Source organism: Ambystoma mexicanum, chromosome 12 (assembly GCF_040938575.1).
Source record: "Ambystoma mexicanum isolate Mex_15411 chromosome 12, UKY_AmexF1_1, whole genome shotgun sequence".
NCBI classification, from domain to species: Eukaryota; Metazoa; Chordata; class Amphibia; order Caudata; family Ambystomatidae; genus Ambystoma; species Ambystoma mexicanum.
Genome location: NC_090936.1, coordinates 665,128,469 through 665,148,681, shown reverse-complemented (window position 1 = coordinate 665,148,681; position 20,213 = coordinate 665,128,469). Strand labels below are relative to the sequence as shown.

Sequence of the window (20,213 nt, the reverse complement as noted above, 5' to 3'; positions counted from 1 at the left end):
CTGTTTCGATGGGTCTCTCACCGATGTCCCTCGTGCTGGACAGACTTTCACACTCCAAAGATTTCCAAACTGTGTCTCGTCGTCAGTTGGTTTCTTCTGTCTGCCGCTGATGTTGAATATGTTGCTGCAGGTCACGCTAAACGGCAGCAGCGGCAGCAAATGCTTCCAACAAACCACTCTTCGCCAAACGCCTCGAGCCGAACACTTAGCTAAACACTTGCAGCATTAAAGTTACAGTAAAATCACAATTCTTAAGAGAAACATAAAATGTTATTTGTTAAGTGACAATTAGCACTACACTGGCACTGGTATAGCCTGCAACCACTCTGTGCTGTCTGGAAACATGTGACTCAGGGTTTCAGTAAGACAGTTAGGAACAGTGGTCAAAGTGAGTGGGAGCAGTTGGGAACAGTGATCCTCTACTTTTTTTAAAATTAGGTTTTACTGTTCCTATACTCTTTCCCCCCCCCCACCCCACAAAACATTCCGGATTAGTAGTTTTTGAAAATAGAAGTGTAGGAAGAAGTTTGCACTGAACGTTCCCTTAAACAGCAGGCGCATTTGTTTAGGGGTCTGTATGGCACCTGGAAGGGGCGTGGCAATGGGGTTTGTTTGGAGTGGGGACAGGCCAGCAGGCAACATAGTCCCACTACTTCTTTTCGTACACTTCAACCACTGGTTAGGAAAGTTTCTCTCAGCCATGTTGTTCAGATGGATTTTTAGAATCAGCCATGTGAACAGATTTTGAGAGGCCACCCTATTCGGATGAACAGGGAAAAACACTAATGACTAGCCAAACTCTGTGGGGAGTGCAACTGAACAGCAATGCTTAGACTTATGAGGGTGTGAGTGGTTGAAAGGTTCAGTTAAGCATACATACAGCACTCTTAATACACGTTAGGCAGAATGTACAAAAATGCGGTTTAATTAGGCCTTAGACAACTCGGATCAATTTAAAACCAGAGGTAAGCAGCTCACTAAAACATTCACTACTATTATATTCACATTTGCCTTGGTGTACTCTGCTAGTAGTACTAAAACTTCACTTTTAAACACAGTTGGAAAAACGTTCAATGAACTTCAGTGAAGCAAGTGAAGATATAGAAACAGGTAAGTAATCAAGACTTCGAGAACTAATATGTTAAGAAAAACGTTACCAAACACCATACAAAACGAAGGCTTTAACCTTAAAAAGTCCTTCCCTAGCTGGAAAAGAAGGAGATTAGTGCCCTTAGAGTCACAGGGCCAAAGAATAGTCTTTCCAGGAGGCTATAAGCCGTTTAGGGAGTGTCACAAGTGTTAGCTTGACCCAACAGGTAGTTGTAAGAGTTTCAAAGTTCAGTAAAAACGAGAGGAAATCCTTTAAAATACAATTTCCCAATTGGGGAGAAACCAGGCCAGAACACATAGAGGGATAGGGCTTTACGCCTATAGAACCCTATTGAGACAGTGCGCGGGGGGGGGGGGTCAGAATGGATAGCTAAACTATGGCCTGGTGGACAGAAGTTTAGGAGGCCACCCTTGTAAGATGAACAGGGGAAACCTCCGGGAAGATAGCCAGACCAATCCAAGGTAGCTTGGAGATCAGTCAAGACGACGTCGTCTCAGGAGGAGTGAGGGTGATCAGGGATCTCCAATGAGCACACACAGTGACACACCACAATTACAATAATATAGTAATATAGTAGTATACAAAAATATGCCATTTATTGGAGGCCCAAAAACACAATGAAATGCCCTAGCAAAAGAACACACAAACACACTATGTAATATATATATATATATATATATACACACATATATATACACATATATATATACACATACATAACTTTAGGAGTCCAGCCCCAAGCTGAGTGGAGCCTTGTGCTCAATGTTCAATGCATGCGTAATGCACACGGTTGTGCGCAAAGTTCACAAGCACTTTTTAGGAAGCAGGAAAAGGTTCGAAAAATTCTGAAGGGTTGAAACGGGTTCCACAAGCTAGGTGAGGATCTGTTACTGTCAACAAAGCTGTTCCCGAAGTTCGGAGGGCTGAAGGCGGCAAACACTACCCAAACCAACAGGAAGGCCAACAAAAACAGCCCCCAATGAATGAATGCGTTTGGATGAACAAATGGTCACTGGTAAGTGACTTCTCTAGTCACCACCCTTAGTTTGGTTTTGGACCAGATTTGGAAGGTCTAGAGGTGGTCACCAGAGGTACGATTTCCCACCCTCCATTCGCTTCCAGATGCACAGTGGGTGCAGGTACAGTATGGCACAGGAGCTGCTAAACTCTATTCTGACAAGGAAAGAAGAAAACACTGATGCAGCAAGTCCCAGGGCACTGGAATGAATGCAGGAAACCAGTCTTCAGCAAATGTCACTGCAGCACAGTATGACACAGCCTTCTATCTTGCAGCCCAAAATGAAATTTGGCAGAAGGACGCCTTGTTGGACAAGCTAGAATTCCCCAAAGTCTGGGGTTGAAACAGCGATGCTCCTGCACGGTAACCTAGGTTCGAGCTGGACAGCCCACTGGATGGCCCTGGCACACTTCCGAACAGGCGCACTTGCAGGGTTACCAGACGGCACCTAGAGTGATTGGTCCCACCACTCCAAGGGTTCAAAGCACGTTTGCAGGTCTTCTGAGATAAGGCACAAAGCAGGGCTTCACCGGAACAGCAGCAGGATTCGGGTGCCAGGCCTCCTGAAGTGTGTCACAGGGTCATCCTTTGTTCTGCTAGGCTCTGCAGGATACTTGGCTCCTTCTTCAGATCTGGTGAATGAATGCAGGACCCCTCCTTTTAACCACAGACTGGCGAGTGCACACACCCAGACTGTCAATGGCAAGATCTGCTCCATGCCTGCACACCAGCAGTGGTACAATCGGGGACCACTGGGACCCTCATGCTCATCTGCATAACAGACACTGTGGCACAAGTAGTGTGGATTGGGACCAGACAGTGCCAGACCACTTCCTGGGCGCGTAAACTCGTGACCCGCAGAGGCCAGTGAACTAAGCAGCTTTTGCAGGCAAATGTATGCCCAAAAAGGGAAATCCAGGTCCTGGAATGGGACGAAATAGCCAAAGGAACTAACGAAAAGACTGTGGCATGGCCATGTAAGACAGTAGCCAGTCTGGAGCCACACGCGGTAAATGTGGTAAGGCTCAGTAAAACTTAATACAATACAAAAAAAGCTACTGCTGCCACAACTCTGCTCCGAAGCACATTTTACAAAAAACGAAAATTCTTTAGAGGGTGTCGGTTAGGGAGAATTCTCAGAAATGTGCCAATTCCCTCCACCTTAGAGACCCCCAGTAACTTTGCTGGATTTTGAGGACTTGATTTTTTTTAACCTGGAGAGAGCGAGACCCTCTCCCCCCCTCCCCCCCCTCTCATGTATTTTAATGTGATTTTGTACACGGTTTCTTTTGGTTATGGAGTCTGACAAACATCCATAGGCATCATCTTTTACATTGGGTCACACAGCACCTTCAGTGCAGTGGCCCAGGGAAGTCTTTCAGATTTCCAAAAGGTTTAAATACCTTCTCTTGGATAAACTACTGTTTCCAAGAGCAGTAAAGTGAAAGTGACTTTACTTACATTTGTAACTTTCTAGACCCAGCACACACAATCTTACAATAGGATGTTGGAGGGGTTACCTAGTATCCCCTTTGTCTAGCTTCTCACGTAACAATTTTATGTTACCCTCTCCTTACTGAATGGCTGGTGGGAGTGGTTTCGTTTTAACTACCGGGGTGCGCATTTACCGCGGGCTGCGTTCGCAGCTGCATTGAAGCACCCAAGGGTGGCATTTTTGGCAAAATGGCACCGGTCTTCTTTTTTCCTCCATTTCTATGTGGAAAGGTCCTTCTTAAGATTTACTCTGTGCGCCAAACCAGGTTTGGTCCAATTGTTCGCTTTGCCTTTGGCGGGATTCACAAGTGAAGCCCGCCTCTGGCTCCAGGGTGTCTGGGGTAGGCAGGAAGTGAGGGAGGTGTCCCAAACTCCCTGTCCTTAGTCTCCTAGGAGACCCAAATGCACTCTGTGGCGATTGGCCGGCTGATTGACCGGCAAGGACAGCCACCCTGCTGGGTGAATGACAGCTGAGCTGGAATGAATGGGCGAAAACTGAATAAAAGGCAAGGCTTTTGGCTTGGAAGGCAGAGTCGAACACTGGAGGAAGGAACCAAATAAGAACTTGAAGAGGACACCTGCTGCCACTCCTGGACTATTGGTTTGTCCGGTGAAGCCCTGCTCAGTGCCGAAATGCCAAGATCGCATCGACAGAGAAGCCCCTGCAAGGATGACTTCTCCCCTTGAGTTGGTCGGACCAACCAACTCCAAAGCAAGCCACCTAGACATTCATCTCGCAGTGGTTTGAATTTCCAGAGTTGCTGCTGGAAACCATATAGCCAGGGAGAGAAACACCAGATTGTGTGCGTTGCTTTTAAGCTGGCCAACAGCTCCAGGAAGATCCTCTGCACTCCCAGGAAGCAGGACTGACCCAGCCCGATTCCCCTCAACAGAGTGCAGGATCCCAGAAGCAAGGAAAGTCCATCTCGACAGCCAGGAACCGCTGTGTTGCTATTTGCGGTAGACGCGAGGAGCTGAAACACTGAACAGCCACTGAAAATGAAGTTTGCCGGTTGCGAGTTTTGACCGTCCCAGTGCTTTGCAGGAGCCTCCCAACGTCCTCCCTCTTGTCCCCACGACTGAGGCTCAGGAACAGGGAGCCCTGCAGAGCTGCACAGGAACAGGAGTCATCTGCTGCATCTTTTCTTCATTTGAAAGGTACTGTACAAAGTCTGGGAGAACTTACCTGTTGCTGTAGAGTTGCTTGCATTTTCTACCACTCACAAGTCTAATCTGCTTATGGCCCTACATTTGATTCTTCTTTTCTTCAAAGACTTCTCAAACATTGTGCAAAGACTTTTCCATTTACCTACGAGAGGTGCTTCATCCTATATAAGACTTTTGCCCATTGACTTTGGCTTAGCCTATTGTACTGAATTACTCTTTCTGGGGGGATCCAAAAGTATTTGCCTACTTAAGAATATTTGTGGTTTCTTGTATGTTCTAAATAATCTTTTCCTTTTGACTTATTACCATATGATGCTAAATGCAACAGTGATATATTAATGTCCCCAGCACCCTAGCAATTGAAGTCACCTGAGGGTGTAGTTAGAGTGTGTGTGTGGGCCATCCCAAAAGGGTATCTACTGATTTAGAGATTTTAAGAGTGTGTATTTCATGAAGTGTATTTGAGTGTTACTATTATATTGCTCCCTTCTGAAGAAGGCTTATTCTAAATGACTCATAACTAATTTAATAATTGTTTATTCAAGAAACCTTGAGTGTAAGTTTATTTGAATACTTGTAACAGTAAATCTTTGTGTAACTCCACTACAGCTCACATTGAACCCTCTTGAGAAAAGCCTGGCTGCTCAACACACTACAAAACTGTGTAGTACAAGCTTATACCAAAGGTCGGGTTTCCTATACCTGTAGTCAGAGTTTTTTGTAGTGTTCCCAGAGGGTACTGCATACAAACTTTTCCCAACACTCTGCAGCATTTTAGTGATCCCACTGCTGCCACCAGTGTTAGGCAAAGTTTGTTCTACTGTCAGTGATGTAAGAGCCTGTTCATTAGAATTATCCATTTCCATCAGTTGCAAGTTACTTTTCTTTACTAGAGCTAGCATTGTGGATGGATTTCTTGGACACAAGTACAAACAATAGTCATTGTAATCCAATCTACACTAATCCCCTGTCACCAGTGTTAGGTACGTTTTTCTAAAGTTCAACTTGTGTTACACTTTATAAGGCTTATCTCTTGGTATTAGGGAACCAACTCTTAATATAGGCCTTTACTACACAAGTCGGTAGAGTGGCTGAGCAGACAGGCTTATTTTAGGAGGGAGTTATGTGAGCTTTAGAGCAGTACAAAGAAAATCAGTACATACACAGACCCAAGAAAACAAAAACTCACTTATTGTTATATTAAAATATATTTACCTGACGCGTGAAGTAGAAAATGCAGCTGGTCATCTTCTGGATGCACTGATGAAGACCCCGATTCCTGCTCCTTGGTCATGGTGATGAAAGGGAGGACCTTTAGAGGGCATCTGCTGCAGCATTTGAGAGATGGGGTCAGCAGCAAAGTATTCAGCTCACTCCAGTAGCTCTTTGTGGTTTTGGCACCTTTTTCTTAGCGCTAAGAAGAAACGAATCCCACTGCTGCCAGCCGTGTTAGGTACGTTTGTCTAAAGTCAGACTTGTGTAGTACAGGCCTATGAGTTGGGTCCCTAATACCAAGAGATAAGTCTTATAAAGTTAAACACCAGTTGGACTTTAGAAAAACCTACCTTACAGTAGGTATACAACTCAGCTGAGAGGATGTCTTGGAGTGGAAACGTGTCACTACAGGCCCAAAAGTATGCCCACATGGTTTCAGCCGGACCTGCGCTTCCCAAGACTTTGTACGGCAAAATGGCACAGGTCCCAGGGTGTTGGGAGTTTCCAGCTCAGGAAAGTCACAACTCTTCATGGGATAGCCACAATGCAGGTGGTCTTGAGACTGGTTAGGCTCATCAGTTCAGGGGAGGAAGTAGTCTTCAAAAGATCTTCCCTGTTGCTCAGAATTCAAGGTTAGGTCTTCAACAGTCACTCAATGCTTCTGGCGGTCACTTGGAAGTTGCTGGGACATCCTTCAATGAATTCCTCTTCAGATCTTCAGTCCAGTGGTCGACTCTTGAGGTTCAGCTCAAGGACCCCCACCTTTTAATGCAAGAAAACTGGCAGAGCCCACCAATCTCCATTCAAGCCTTTCATGCAAATAAGGGGGCCGCTGTCCAGCGGGACAGCCAGCCCCCCCAGTACAAACTGGTTCCAGGCAGGCACAGTTTCAGTTACCTCTCCCATTTCCTGTCCTTTCAGGCACTCAGAGCCTTGGAGGTCTTTCCATGGGAAGTCCGCCAAAGATAAAAGACCCATCAAGACCTCCACCACCTATGAAGGAAGAAGGCTCAAGTAAGAACAAGTCATCATGAACAGGGCTTAAAAAAGTACAGCCAATATTTCAGACAAATGCTAACCCCCGTGTCCCTACTGCAGCTGTAAAGACAGGCTGCGGTAGAAGTCAACAAAAAGTCATGCAAAAAGGTATATTGCCATCAGGCTGTCGGAAAATGTGTAATAGTAACTAAAAGTTACTGGAACAGTGAAAAAAGGGAGGCAATTTCTCCCCTCAGCCGTCAACATGAGGTGGGGAGCGCTGATCTCACAAAATAAAATACAGGAGGGATACAACAGTGTTCTCCCGCCCTGTTAACAGTATTTAACCCAGGTAAAGTAAAAGGGAAAGCTTACAGAGCTTCCAGCAATATTGCACTGCACAGGAAGGGCTGTGTACTGCAATAGTAAAAGGGTAGATGCCAGAAAACATGGAGGAAAGTATAACTCCATCGAAAAGTATCAGAAAAGATATAAAATGGGTTCTCAAGTACAGAGTAAAACAATGAGCGAGTGTGGAAAAAAATTCCCAACTCAATCAGGAGAGTCCGATAAAAACCAAGAGTGCAGCAAAAATTGCTGAGGGAATTTCACTCAAGAAAGGAAATCTACTCTAAAAGGCGGGGTTGCAGACATATTTTTGCAGTTACCAACCAATTCCTCCCAGTCTCTTGATAGGAGAGTCTGGGAAGCTCCATGGGAGAGGCAAATACATTATATGGTATTGAAATCTCTTTAAGAACCTGTGCTCATTTCTTTCATCTCTCCCCTTTTGGTTATTGCAGGTTTTTCTTCGCCTAAATAATCAATTACCGAGCATGAAGGGGCCTCCACAGTCACGTTACCAGAGAGCTTATTTTGCAATGTGATTAACCTAGGTAGTTTGAGCCTCTGGTGTACTTGGGCACTTATTCCCCTTAAATACAGCTGACAATGGCATGGCTGCACTCTGCAATTATCTTTATCCATAAATCAAATGTGAAGGCTTTTTTTCCGCATTTTCCTCCTCCCGTTGGAGGCCCATGATTTATGTAGCCAATTATACAATTAATCTAAATCTCCCGAAGCACTTCAAGACCTTCCTCTTTGCCTCTGCCTTTGCCTCCCTTCTCCCCTGTTGATCTATTTTCTCTTTTGGCATTGTGCACCTGGCCACCCTCTGTCATTCGGGCCCAGGTACCTGCTGACCCTGCCAGCCTCCTGCACTGCTTCCGAGCCACCCCTTGCACCAGGGTTCTGTACCTGTACCCATACAGTCCTCCTCCCACTTTTCTTCTGCACTTATCAGATATACCCTATTTGACTAAACCATCACCTGCCAGTTGCTGGTCGCACTACCATGGTTTATCGCCTTTATTCATTTTATTTAGTATTTATTTTGTTCTTTCCTCTGTTCCGCAATTTCCAAATCTCCCCCCTTCAATGCACATTCCCCCTTTTCCATGCACTTTCTTAATTTCACTGGGTCTAATAAGATTGCTGTTTTTTTTGTTCTTCCTTGTTCCCCTCCCTTTTGCCTGCAAAACTCACTGCTATTTCTCGCAGCTCGCATGTGGTGCCCTCAGTACTTTGGCTGGTGCATTCTGTGCAGCATTCATTCTCTTGTGGCTCAAGCTGCGCGCCCAGCATGACAAGAGGCCGTTTCACAGCACAAAAGAATAGTTGTGATAACATACACCACTCTTAGCTGAGTATATTGCTCAGATGTAGATTTAGCAAATAGAATGCAAAATATCTGAATGAAAACAAGAATTTCTTAAACCAAGTAATACCTCTTCTTTCAACTGTTCTTCTGTTTTGCCAACCCAGGCTACTTCAGGGTGAGTGTAAATCACGGATGGCACACAATTGTAGTCCATATGCACAGCACCTCCAGCCATCCCTTCTACACTTATAATACCTTCATCTTCAGCTTTATGAGCCAGCATTGGTCCAGCAACAGCATCACCAATAGCATATATACTGTAGAAAGAAAAAGAGAAGCGGCTGTTAGTCACTTTGTATACAAAAGCTACTTCATACCATGCTGCAAGAAAAGGCTACTGACCCGTAATCCGAGTTCAGCATTGAATTGGCCACAGACATGCAAGCTTGAATGAATACTTCAGGTAGAAGTGAGGAAGTTACTGAGAGGAGTCAGATCTTAGAGGCTTAATGTGGATCATCTCGTCTCCACAATACTCAATTAAAGGTATTCACAGAGGGACTCCTCCCTAGGGTAACCCTTCATGTTAGAACAAATTCGTTTAGGCTTGTGTTCTCAGTGTGGGGGTAACTGACCACATGCTAAGCAACAAGGATCTCTTCAAGTCCTCTGGGTTCTCCTAATATTCAAAGTAGTAGAGCAACACTTAAAAAGGTGAGCAGGGCGGTGTCTGGTACACTACAACACATCTAACATTCAAGAAGGTAATGCACACACTAAAAGTATTTTAAAAGTATTTAATATTCTACAAGTTACAGATAAACTGTTCAGTGTTATTAATGTCCAGAATCACGGGTCCCATACAGTGTCAAAGGTCAACCGGGACCCTCATCGGCCCAGTTAATATTTGTTCTTTAGGAACAACTAGGAGCAGTATATGCGCAACTGGGAGTTAGTGTGGAATGAATGAATTTGCTTCTGACTGGGTGAACAGGTGCCGATGTTGCAGTCCCCCAAATTATAGCGAAAAGGCCAAGGGCAAAAATGAGGCTCAATCCAGTGGCCAGTCTGTACGTATTTATTTTTTCTTTTTCAAAATGTATATTCTTCTATAGGTGCTTCATGCCAGATTTTTCCTGCTTCTAAATACTCAGTGGTATTATCCATGTGATGCTGGAAATGCATTGGAGGGACAGGACCTCCATGTCCTTGTCATGTGCTCCCTTATGTGTGTTGTGTGTTATGTGCTGTTTTCTGCACAGGAGTCCACGTGGGACTCCTGGCAGTGCAGCTCTTCCTCCTTTTAGTTATGAACAGATACTGTTGGGATACCCTTATGGCACCGATGGGTGGGGTACAACCCAGTACCCCTAGTGTATGTTTTTGGGTACCCATGTGTGGCCCACAGAGCAGGGTATAGGCAGGTGGCAGCTCCATGCTGAATTTTACAGGTGCTCCGAGTATCCTCCATTTTGGGATACCCAGGCCCTGCCATAGAAATCTGTGGATTACTGCTAGGAGGCAAGATGGCCCCTGTGGCCTCTTGGTTTGCATTACCCGTTACCCTGTTTTCCCAAAGTCCTGGGGAGCCCAGACTTTGTCTATTCCCCTGACTGGCTGTTGGGTGGAAGAACCATATATGGTATTGTGGACAAGTCCAGGCCAGACTGGCTCGAGCCTTCCCAATGACTGTATGTTGTGGGTACACCCTTAGGGTGGGACCGGCGTGAACAGAGTGTGTGACCAATATGCATTCTATGTTATGGGTGTCTGGTATCTGTGTGTGTGAGACACAAAGAATGAGACAGCCCTGCCTGAAACTGACATGAATGCAGTGTGGTGTGCTGAAAGGCTGGGTGCTTGCCCCAATCTTCATTCCTTGTTACGGGTGTCTGGGTGGAAGTGAATGGTTAGAATGCACGGTGAGCCCGATTGGCTGCCTGCCTGCATGAATGCTCTTCTGTCTGATTGACTGAGCTTGGTCCAGCAGTGTGAATGAGGGACAGATGTATATATGTGGGGACCTTGTTCAGAAGATGAAGTTGAAACTTGAATGCCTGCTAGAGCATTGGGTTTCCCTGGAACGTGTTGCAAAATTATGAACATGTTCGGTTTAAGCGCCCACTCTTTTGGGCTAACTTGGGATACACTTAGAGAATGTGTCCCTCCCGGTTTGTCTAGATAAAACATGGCAGGGGTGCTGACTGTGAGGACTTGCGCTGTTTGTCCCACACAGTGTTGCTGAAAGGCTTGTAGCACTTGAGGATTGCCAGCAATTCTAGTAGGTTTATGTGGTTTTTGGCTGTATATGTCCATACCCAGTGTGCTGTATGATGAAGGTAATGGGCACTCCATCCTGAGTGAGGCTTCTGTTGTGAAATTGGCTTGTACTGGGATTGCGAAAAGGCTTCCCTTTTTACATATTGTCTATTGTCCACCAGTGTAGAGCTTGTACCAAGGTTAGTGAAACAACCATTAGATCGTCCCGCTGACTATTTGCCTGAGACCATTGTTTCACTAACCACTCTTGCAAAGGGCGCTTTCAAAGCCATGCGTGTGGGACCAGATAAATGCATGAGGCCATCATTCCAAGCAGGCGCATAGCCTTACGCACGCTTATCTGTCAACCGGCTATGTATTGAGGTACTTGAAACATGTTTTATACTCTTTCGTTTGAGGGGAAGACTAGCTCTTCTTGAGTCTTTATAATTGCTCCCAGGAATTGTTTTACTTGACTGGGGACACAACTTGATTTTTTCTCGTTGATGAAGAATCCCAGTTGGAACAACAGCTTGATTGTTCTTTGGGTGTTGAATTTGCATATTTGTGGCGTTTCCCCTGTTATTATCTAGTCACCCAGATAAGAGTACACTGGGATTGATTCTCTGGGTAGGTGCTGCCACTACCGCTAGTACCTTTGTGAACACGCTTGGGGCTGATGAAATGCCAAAGGGCTAGACATTGAACTGGTAATGTTTGCCCGATATTTTGAAGCGTAGATATTTTCTGTGCACTAGGAATATTAAAATATGAAAGTATGCATCTTTCATATCCAATGTTGCCAGGAAATCCCCTTGTTTCAATAGAGGAATTACTTCCTGTAGCACTGTCACGCAGTGTTCGAAAAGAAGTAGTGGAATTATGTTCCGTGCCGGTCTGCACCCACTCCCCACAAACCCCATCACCTTGTCCCCTCCACACACAATACACACTCCCAAACACTTGCACCTGCTGCTTAAGGGAATGTTCAGTTCAGTGCACTGAAAGTGCAAGTTTCAACTTCTTCCTACACTTCTATTTTAAAACAAAACCATTCCGGAACGGTTTCTTTTTAAAATAAAAGTATAGGAGCTGTAAAAGGTCAATTAAAAAAGTAGAGGAGCACCGCTCCCGCTCACTTCGACCACTGCTGTCATGCAAAACTTTTGAGGTTTGACACATGTGTTTGCTGGGCGCAAGTCTAGTACAGGTCACATAGCCAAGTCTTTCTTTGGTACAAGGAAGTACATTGAATAAATACCCTTGTTTACCTGGTTTACTTGGACCATTTCTATTGCGCCTTTTTCCAGTAGGGGCTTAACTTCTTGTAGTAGAATTAGTCTTTCTTGTGGCGTAATTTTTCGATATTTTCGCAGATGGTTTAGGGTTCACTTCAGAAGCTTGATGCAGTATTCCCTGCCACAATGGACAACACCCACTTGTCGGATGTGATCCCCCCCCCATGTGTGGTTGAATTGAGAAATGCAACCTCCAACTGGAGTTGCATGGGAGGGAACCATAATCAGTGCATCATTGCTTAAGAGGCCTGGGAGCCTCTTGTGGCAGAGGCTCTACCTCTACTTCTAGATCTTTCATAGCCTCTTTGCAATTTTCCAGTTGACTGTCGCTGTGCGTTACCCCAGGATGGGGGCTGGCTTCCTTGGCTAAACCCTGTGAAGCGCTGTGGACCTGGCCCACCAAAAAAGCCCTGGGTGTTAAACGCCCCTCGCTGGACAAAAAGTCTTGTTAGTTATTTGGCCAGGTGAATTTGGTGTGTCGTGCTCTTCTTTTGCACTTTTTAATGTATCCTCTACTGATTTGCCAAATAATAAGTTTGGTTTTATTGGCATATTTAGAACAGTTGCTTGCGTCTCAAGTTTGAAGCCAGACTGTCTTAACCAAGCATGCCGTTTGAATAAGGTGTCCTCTGCTACAATGCGTCCAGCATCATCAGCTGCGTCCAGATTCCTTTTTAGGATGCAGTTTGCAACCTGTTTCTCTTCGATGATGGTTTTAGAGAGTTGAGACTTTAAGGGCTCAGGGACGACATTGATTTGCTGTTGGAGTGAATCCCACACATGGCAGTTATAAGTGCCCAGTAAGGTGGTGCTATTTGCAGTTCTTGTTAGATATGCAGCGGAGGAGGAAAATTTTCTGCCGAGAGTATAGATCGTTGTGCTCATTGTCTTGAGGTGCCTCCACGGACGCTGGGGGTGTGCCTGCCTTCTATCTTGTTGTTGTAACTAGAGATTCAGGTTTTAGTTGAACTTTAATGTAAAGGGGGACAGTTGGTGCTGGCTTGAATATTTTTCAATGCAGGGATAAACCGTTCTCGTAAGGTTAGGCATCAGTATGGACGGCTGGATGGGTCTCTGCACCGACTGTAAAATGGGGATAAATTGGGTTACTGCTCTTTTGTCCCCCAGAATGCCGTCCACAAAGTTCTTGTCACGTTGGATCACTTGTGTGTCTATTTTCAAATGTTGTGCAGCTTTTAGAAGCAGCTCATTGTATTGGAGTTGGTAACCTATGGGGGAGTCAGCCACAGGCTGATCTTGGTAGTTTCGGGATGGCATAATGTAAATGTCAGGGTCGTCATCATAATATTGATCTGGACTTTGCTTGATCTGGTCATTTTTGGATCCTGTGAGTTGGAAGGGTCAACAGTAAATAGGTCCTGAGAAGGGCCTTGACTGTCTGTAGTGAATAATGTTTGAGTGGAAGTGCCGGGTTGATAGCTGTCCAGTCTTAACACTTTTGAAGGTGGTTCCCCACTAATTCCCCCTCCATCCCGTGCTCACACTTAGGGTTCTGTCAAACCTTGATGGTCTTCGGTGTCACTAAATGCGCCGACGCTGCTGTCAGATTCCCCCACCACATCTATGGAGGCCTCGTCTGCATTGTGTGGGTAGGCCCAATGTTTTGTCTGCCAATCTTTTAGGGTTTTGGGGCGGAAAAGCTTGCAGGACTTGCAATGCTCCTAAATGCGATTCCGTGGGATACAATGGATGCACACCCGGTGAGTGTCCTTCCAGGGATATTTTCGACCGTAAGAAGAGCAGAATTTAAAAGGTGTATTTTCCATAGTGGAGGAAAAAGGCAACACGACAACAAGTGGGAAGAAAAGGTGGAGAAGAACAAGTTACTTTCTTACCTGGTAACGTTCTTTCGATGGGATGGTCCGACGACGTATTTCATATCTATGACAGGTAATGTCCACAGGTGTGCTGCTTCGGAAAATCTTCGCCGTCTGCGTCCTGCGTCGATGACGTTGATGCGCCGTCCCAGAGGACCTCCTCCGACGGCCGACCTCACCCGATGTGATAAGTAGGATGCACGACGCCCATAGCCTCAGTTATAGTTTTTTCCCAGAACGTGTGCCACCAGTATTTTGCCAGACAGACACACAAGGCCTTGCGGAACGCAAGCTGCAATCGCAAAAGAAATTCTGCAGCGGGGAAGGTAAAGAGGAGCGATATGGAATACATCGTCGGACCATCCCATCGAAAGAATGTTACCAGGTAAGAAAGTAACTTGTTCTTCGAGGGGATTGGGTCCTCCGACGTATTCCATATCTATGACAGACTCCCAAAGCAGTACCAAGCAAGGAGGTGGGAAAAGAATATAGAACACAAATTATCATGCCCAATCAAATTGCGGAATATAGGACTGCCTTGCCAAAGGCCAGATCCTTCCCTCTGATGGAATCAAGGGAGTAGTGACATACGAAAGTATGTACTGAAGCCCAGGTGGCTGCATCACAGATGTGACGAATAGGAACACCCCTCTGCAGGGTAGTAGACGCAGCCACTCCCCTGGTAGAATGGGCCCGCAAGCCAGCCGGAGGGTCCTTACCCGCCAAGCGGTAACACTCGGAGATAGCTAAAATAATCCAACAAGACACAGCCTGTTTTGTCACAGCTTGTCCCAAACGCTTTCCAGCGTAACCAATGAAAAGTTGATCGTCCACTCTGACCCGGGACATGCGCAAAATATAAAAGCTCAACGCTCTCCTAGGATCAAGCCTATGGAGCCTCTCCTCTTCCTTACCAGGATGTGGAGGAGGATAGAAGGCCTGAAGAACAACCTTCTGGCTCAAATGAAATTCCGAAAACACCTTCGGAAGAAAAGAAGGACGAACTCTAAGGACAACCCTGTCCTTATGAAACACAGTGAAGGGTGGCTTAACTGAAAGTGCCTGTAACTCACTCACTCTGCGAGCAGAAGTAACCGCAACCAAAAACACAGTTTTAAGAGTTAACAGTCTCAAAGGGCAAGAATGTAAAGACAAACGGAGCACCCATAAGAAACTTAAGAACAAGGTTCAAATCCCAACCGGGCACCAGAAAAGGTGACGGAGGGAACATATTAGTGAGCCCTTTCAAAAACTGAGAAATTAAAGGAATCTTAAAATAGGAACACTCTTCAGACGAGCACTTAAATATGGACAGCGCCGCCAGGTAACCTTTAATGGTCCCCACTTGCAAGCCCCTGTAGGCCAAAGAAAGCAAAAAAGAGAACCATGGGAATGTCATATTCAAAAGGATCCACATTCTTAACTCTGCACCAGTCGCAGAACTTTCTCCAACTGCAACGGTACAGAGACTTTGTTGCCGGCCGCCTGGCCGAGAGCAACACCTCCATCACGTCTTCAGGGAGGTCCCAATCCTTATACCTCAACCTTTCAGAAGCCAAGCGTGAAGGTTGAGGGATCCGACTTCTGGATGGAGAACCTGACCCCCCCCCTCCCGTGAGAGCAGATTGTCTCGTAGGGAAGACGCCGTGGAGGGCAGATGGACAAGTCGAGAAGGTCCGGGTACCATGTCCTCTGGGCCCACGCCAGAAAAATGAGGATCATCCCGGAACCAAACCTCTGTAACCTCCGCAGTACTTGCGGGATGACGGGGACTGGAGGAAACGTGTACAGCAGTGGGAATGACCACTCCACCACGAACGCGTCTCCTAAGGCTCCTTTTGGAGGAAATTCCTGCGAGCAAAACCTTTCGCACTTCCGGTTGACACTGGAGGCGAAAAGATCCACTTGAGGGGTCCCCCAAAAGGGCGAAGATCTCCAGGAGAATCTCCTGAGCCAGCTCCCACTCGTGAGAGACTGTGCTCTGCCTGCTCAGAGCGTCCGCCGTCTCGTTGTCGTCTCCGGCCAGATGAACAGCCGAGATCGAAACTTCCTGCTGGATGGCCCAGAACTCGAGCTGCATCGCCTCCCTGCACAGAGGAAGTGACCCTGCCCCCCCTTTTTGTTGAGGTAGTGCATGGCCACTGTGTTGTCCGTTAGAATCAAGACACTCTTTCCTCGCAGTCAGCAGAAAAGCCTTCAGGGCTAGCCTGACGGCCCTCAGCTCCAACAGATTGATATGGAGTCTGGACTCCGACGGAGACCAACGACCACTGACTGTCAACTCGTTGGCATGAGCTCCCCATCCTGTGAGGGATGCGTCTGTCACGATAGTCACCTCCGGCCAGGGCAGCCAAAATGGGGCCCCCCCCCTTCATCAGATTGCCTTCGACGGCCCACCACAGAAGGTCCTGGGCGACCGAGGGCGGCACCTGAACAGGGTCCGACAGCCTGCCGGAGGACTGAGACCACTGGAGCTTGAGTGCCCACTGCAAAGATCTCATCCGCAGACGAGCCTCTGGCACCAGAAGAATGCAGGATGCCCTGAGGCCGATCAATTTCAAGAACTCGGACGCTGGGAGATTTCTGGGCAAGTTGAAACTTGTGCACCATCTGTTGAACGTGAAGAGCCCTCACCTGGGAGGAAAACACTGCCCCAGGGATGTGTTGAGCACTGCTCCGATGTACTGGAGCCGCTGCGTTGGTGTCAAATGGGACTTAGTTAAATTGAGGGAGAAGCCCAGCTTGTGAAGGGAGTGGCAGGTGACGGACAGATGATCCAGGATTTGCTCGGGAGAGCTCCCCCTGATCAACCAATCGTCCAGGTAGGGGTAGACGTGAATCCCCCCTTTCCTGAGATGCGCTGCCACCACCCCCATGAGCCTGGTGAAAACCCTCGGGGCGGAGGTCAATCCGAACGGCAGGACCCGAAACTGAAAGTGCGAGTCGCCAACCGTGAACCTCAGGTACTTCTTGTGCTTGGGATGGATCGGCACATGGAAGTAAGCATCCTTAAGGTCGAGAGACACCAACCAGTCCTGAAGTTGAAGGGCCTGGAGGACTTGAGAGAGAGTAACCATCTTGAACTTGTCCTTCCTGAGGAGTTTGTTCAAACCGCGCAAGTCCATGATAGGTCTCAATCCCCCGTCTTTCTTCGAAATAAAAAAATAAGGGGAATACCATCCCTTGTTCCTCTCTGCTACAGGCACCAGTTCTATGGCGCCTTTCTACAGCAGGGCTTGAATTTCCTGCGCAAGGAGTGGATCCGGACTCTTCAAAGAGAGGTTCCCAGGTGGATTTTTGTGAGGCCTCTGCCGAAAAGGAAGACAGTAGCCGTGGGTTATGATCTCCAGAACCCACACATCTGAAGTAATGGCTTGCCACTCTACAAGATGCTGCGCCAGCCTTACCCCAACCGGCGAACCATGGGACCTGGCCTCATGACTGAGTGGTAGCGGCTGCGGCGCTGCCTGAGGGCAAAGAGGCAACTGCCCGAGCAGCGTTGGCACCTCGAGTACCCTTGTTTCCACCTCTGGCACTCTTACGGTGGCCTCTTTGACTGCTACCTCCTCTCGCTTTACTGAAGGACGAGTAATAGCGAAAGGAACCTCCCCTCCCTTGCTGTCCCCTAGGACGAAAAGGCGGAGGTTGGCGAACTGCAGCGCCCAACGACGTCGCTGCAGCTTTGGACGTCTGCAACCTCTCAAGGCTCTCGTCAGCCTTGCTGCCAAAAAGGTGTTCACCGTCAAAGGGCATGTTGAGGAGCCGGGACTGCACATCAGGAGCGAACCCAGACTTCCTCAACCACGCAAACCTGCGTATTACGGTGCTCGCCACCATGGACCGGCTGACACAATCTGCCATGTCCAAACCCGACTGAACGGCCTCACACATGGCATCCTTGCCATCCTGAACCATAGCAAGGAAACCATCCCGTTCGTCCCCTTTGGGAATACGTTCAGCCGCTAAAGCAACAGTTCCACAGAGTGTGTGTGAAACGAGACAAGGCACATATGGAGTTGGCCGTCTGAAGCGCCATACCCCCCCTGAAGAAAACACTTTCTTTGCCCAGCCGTCAAAACGTTTGTCGTCCCTATCCGGAGGGATGGTAGGATACAACGCCTGCTTTGCCGGGGCCGTAGCCGCCTGCACCACCAAACTCTCCTGAGTGGGGTGCCTGGACAAGTAGCAGGGGTAGCTACTGGCTGGACAGTATTTTTGCGACCAAGACTTGCCCACTGCCGGGAGACTCTCTGGAGCAGTCCAAGCCGCCGCCACCCTTCTCTGCAGAGCCATATGAAACGGCAAAACCGGGTCAGTGGGGGGACCAAGATCAAGGATGTCCGTGAGATCATCTTGAACGAACTCCCATGGGGGAGCTGACCAACCCAAGTACTCGGTGACCCAAGACATAAGGCGTCGATATGAAGAATCGGCATGAGCGCCAGGCTCCGGCCTACAAAACTCCACCTCCGGAGAGGTGTCCAGTCCACTGGCATCATGCAGTGACTGCCTCAGGTCATCAAACTGGCTATGGCCCGAGATAAGCTCATCTGGAACCGTCACCGGAACCAAGCCGTCATCAGAGCCTTCATCACCCTCTGAAATGTACTCCAGGCGGGGAGAGGAAGACATCTGGGGACCAAAGCAGTGCCTGACCTTAGCCAGAGCCTTTCTAGGGGCTAACCCCGTGCCACGGGGCCCCTCCGACACCACCGCCTCAAAAGGCGGCGAGGGCGCCCAACGAGCCGGCGCCGACAGAAAAGGCGTCGACGTCAGCTGCAGCACCGCCAGCATCGACGGCGTCGACACAGGCCTCGAAGCCGGAGCTCCGAGCGTGTCTCTCAACGACCTAGGTGCCGACAGCGTCGACGACCCCCTCGGAGGCGGAGCCTCGAGAGAAATAGTCGACGACCTCGGCGCCACATGCGTCGTCTTCTTCGAAGATGGCACAGGATCACGCGGTCTTGAGCGCGTCGATGACAGGGACCTGGAACGGGCATGGCGAGAACGGCTACCCTTGTCCGAGAGGGACCTCTCCCGCCAGCAGTGTCTCTCGACCGGTGCCAACCGACCCCACTTGGAGGCGCGGACGGACCGGTGCCCTGCGATTCAAGAATCGCTAGCATCTGCTTCCGAAGGAAGCCCATTCCTCCGGTGTCGCTTGCATGGAGGGATAAGCGACCTGCAGACGGGCGGAGTTCTCGGAAGAGGACGGGGAAGGTGACCGATGCCGGTGCTTCCGGGAATGCCTCGAAGAGGCGGAGGAGTGGCGAGACCGACTCCTGGAAGGAGACCCGCTGGACTTCTGACGAGGAGAGTCGCCCCCTCGAGTCATCCATCGAAAGCCCTGCAGACCTCGACTTCCGGGGCTTAGACACCCGACCTACCGACAGCTTCTTCTTGCATTCCCGCAAGGCCTTTGCCGTGAGCGACTGGCAGTCGACACAGTCGTCCGTATCGTGGGCCTCCCCGAGGCACCAGAGGCAGGCGTCGTGCGAGTACGTGACCGACATCTTGGACCCACAGTCCCCGCATTTCTTGAAGCCTGGACGCGGGGTTGAAGACGAAGTAGACATCGCCACAAACAGGTCTTCACAAAAAACTGAACAGGTTCAACGAACCGAGAATTGAAAACAGCAAACTCCAAAGAGTCGATGCGTACCGAGGTTCACGAAGCGAACACGTTCGCGGAAAAAACTGAACTGAGGCTATGGGCGTCGTGCGTCCTACTTATCACGTCGGACGTCGGAGAAAGTCCCCGGGGACGGCACATCGACATCATCGACGCAGACGCCGAAGATTTTCCGAAGCAGCACAGCTGTGGACATTACCTGTCAGATATGGAATACGTCGGAGGACCCAATCCCTCGAAATAAGCATTCTGTAAATAAAGAGTGTATGACCTCCCTCTGCTCTCCCTGCTGTAAAAGGCCGAAGCCCAGTGAGATTGGTGTAGGCCGCGGTCAATGTCCATCGAACGAGGGATTCTCTTCGATGCAGAGGCCGCCTGTCCATTGAGCGCATAATAATTCTTGGAGGCGGCAGACTAAGGCCGAGGAAAATAGAAATATAATATTAAACTTTGATAATAAAGGCGTCTAGCCAAGAGCACTCAGCAACTTGCGACAGACTATGATGGTATGGAATGATATATGGCATTTATAACGCATGT

General features: G+C 48.2%; 1 protein-coding gene across 1 annotated transcript in view; it reads right to left on the bottom strand.

Annotated features, from left to right (window-relative positions):
* DLD (dihydrolipoamide dehydrogenase) overlaps positions 1–20,213 on the bottom strand; it is a 644,498-nt gene that overhangs the window by 157,850 nt on the left and 466,435 nt on the right. The window contains exon 11 of the mRNA XM_069629155.1: positions 8,774–8,963. Within this exon, the coding sequence (XP_069485256.1) occupies positions 8,774–8,963 (190 nt within the window). The remainder of the gene's footprint in view (positions 1–8,773; positions 8,964–20,213) is intronic.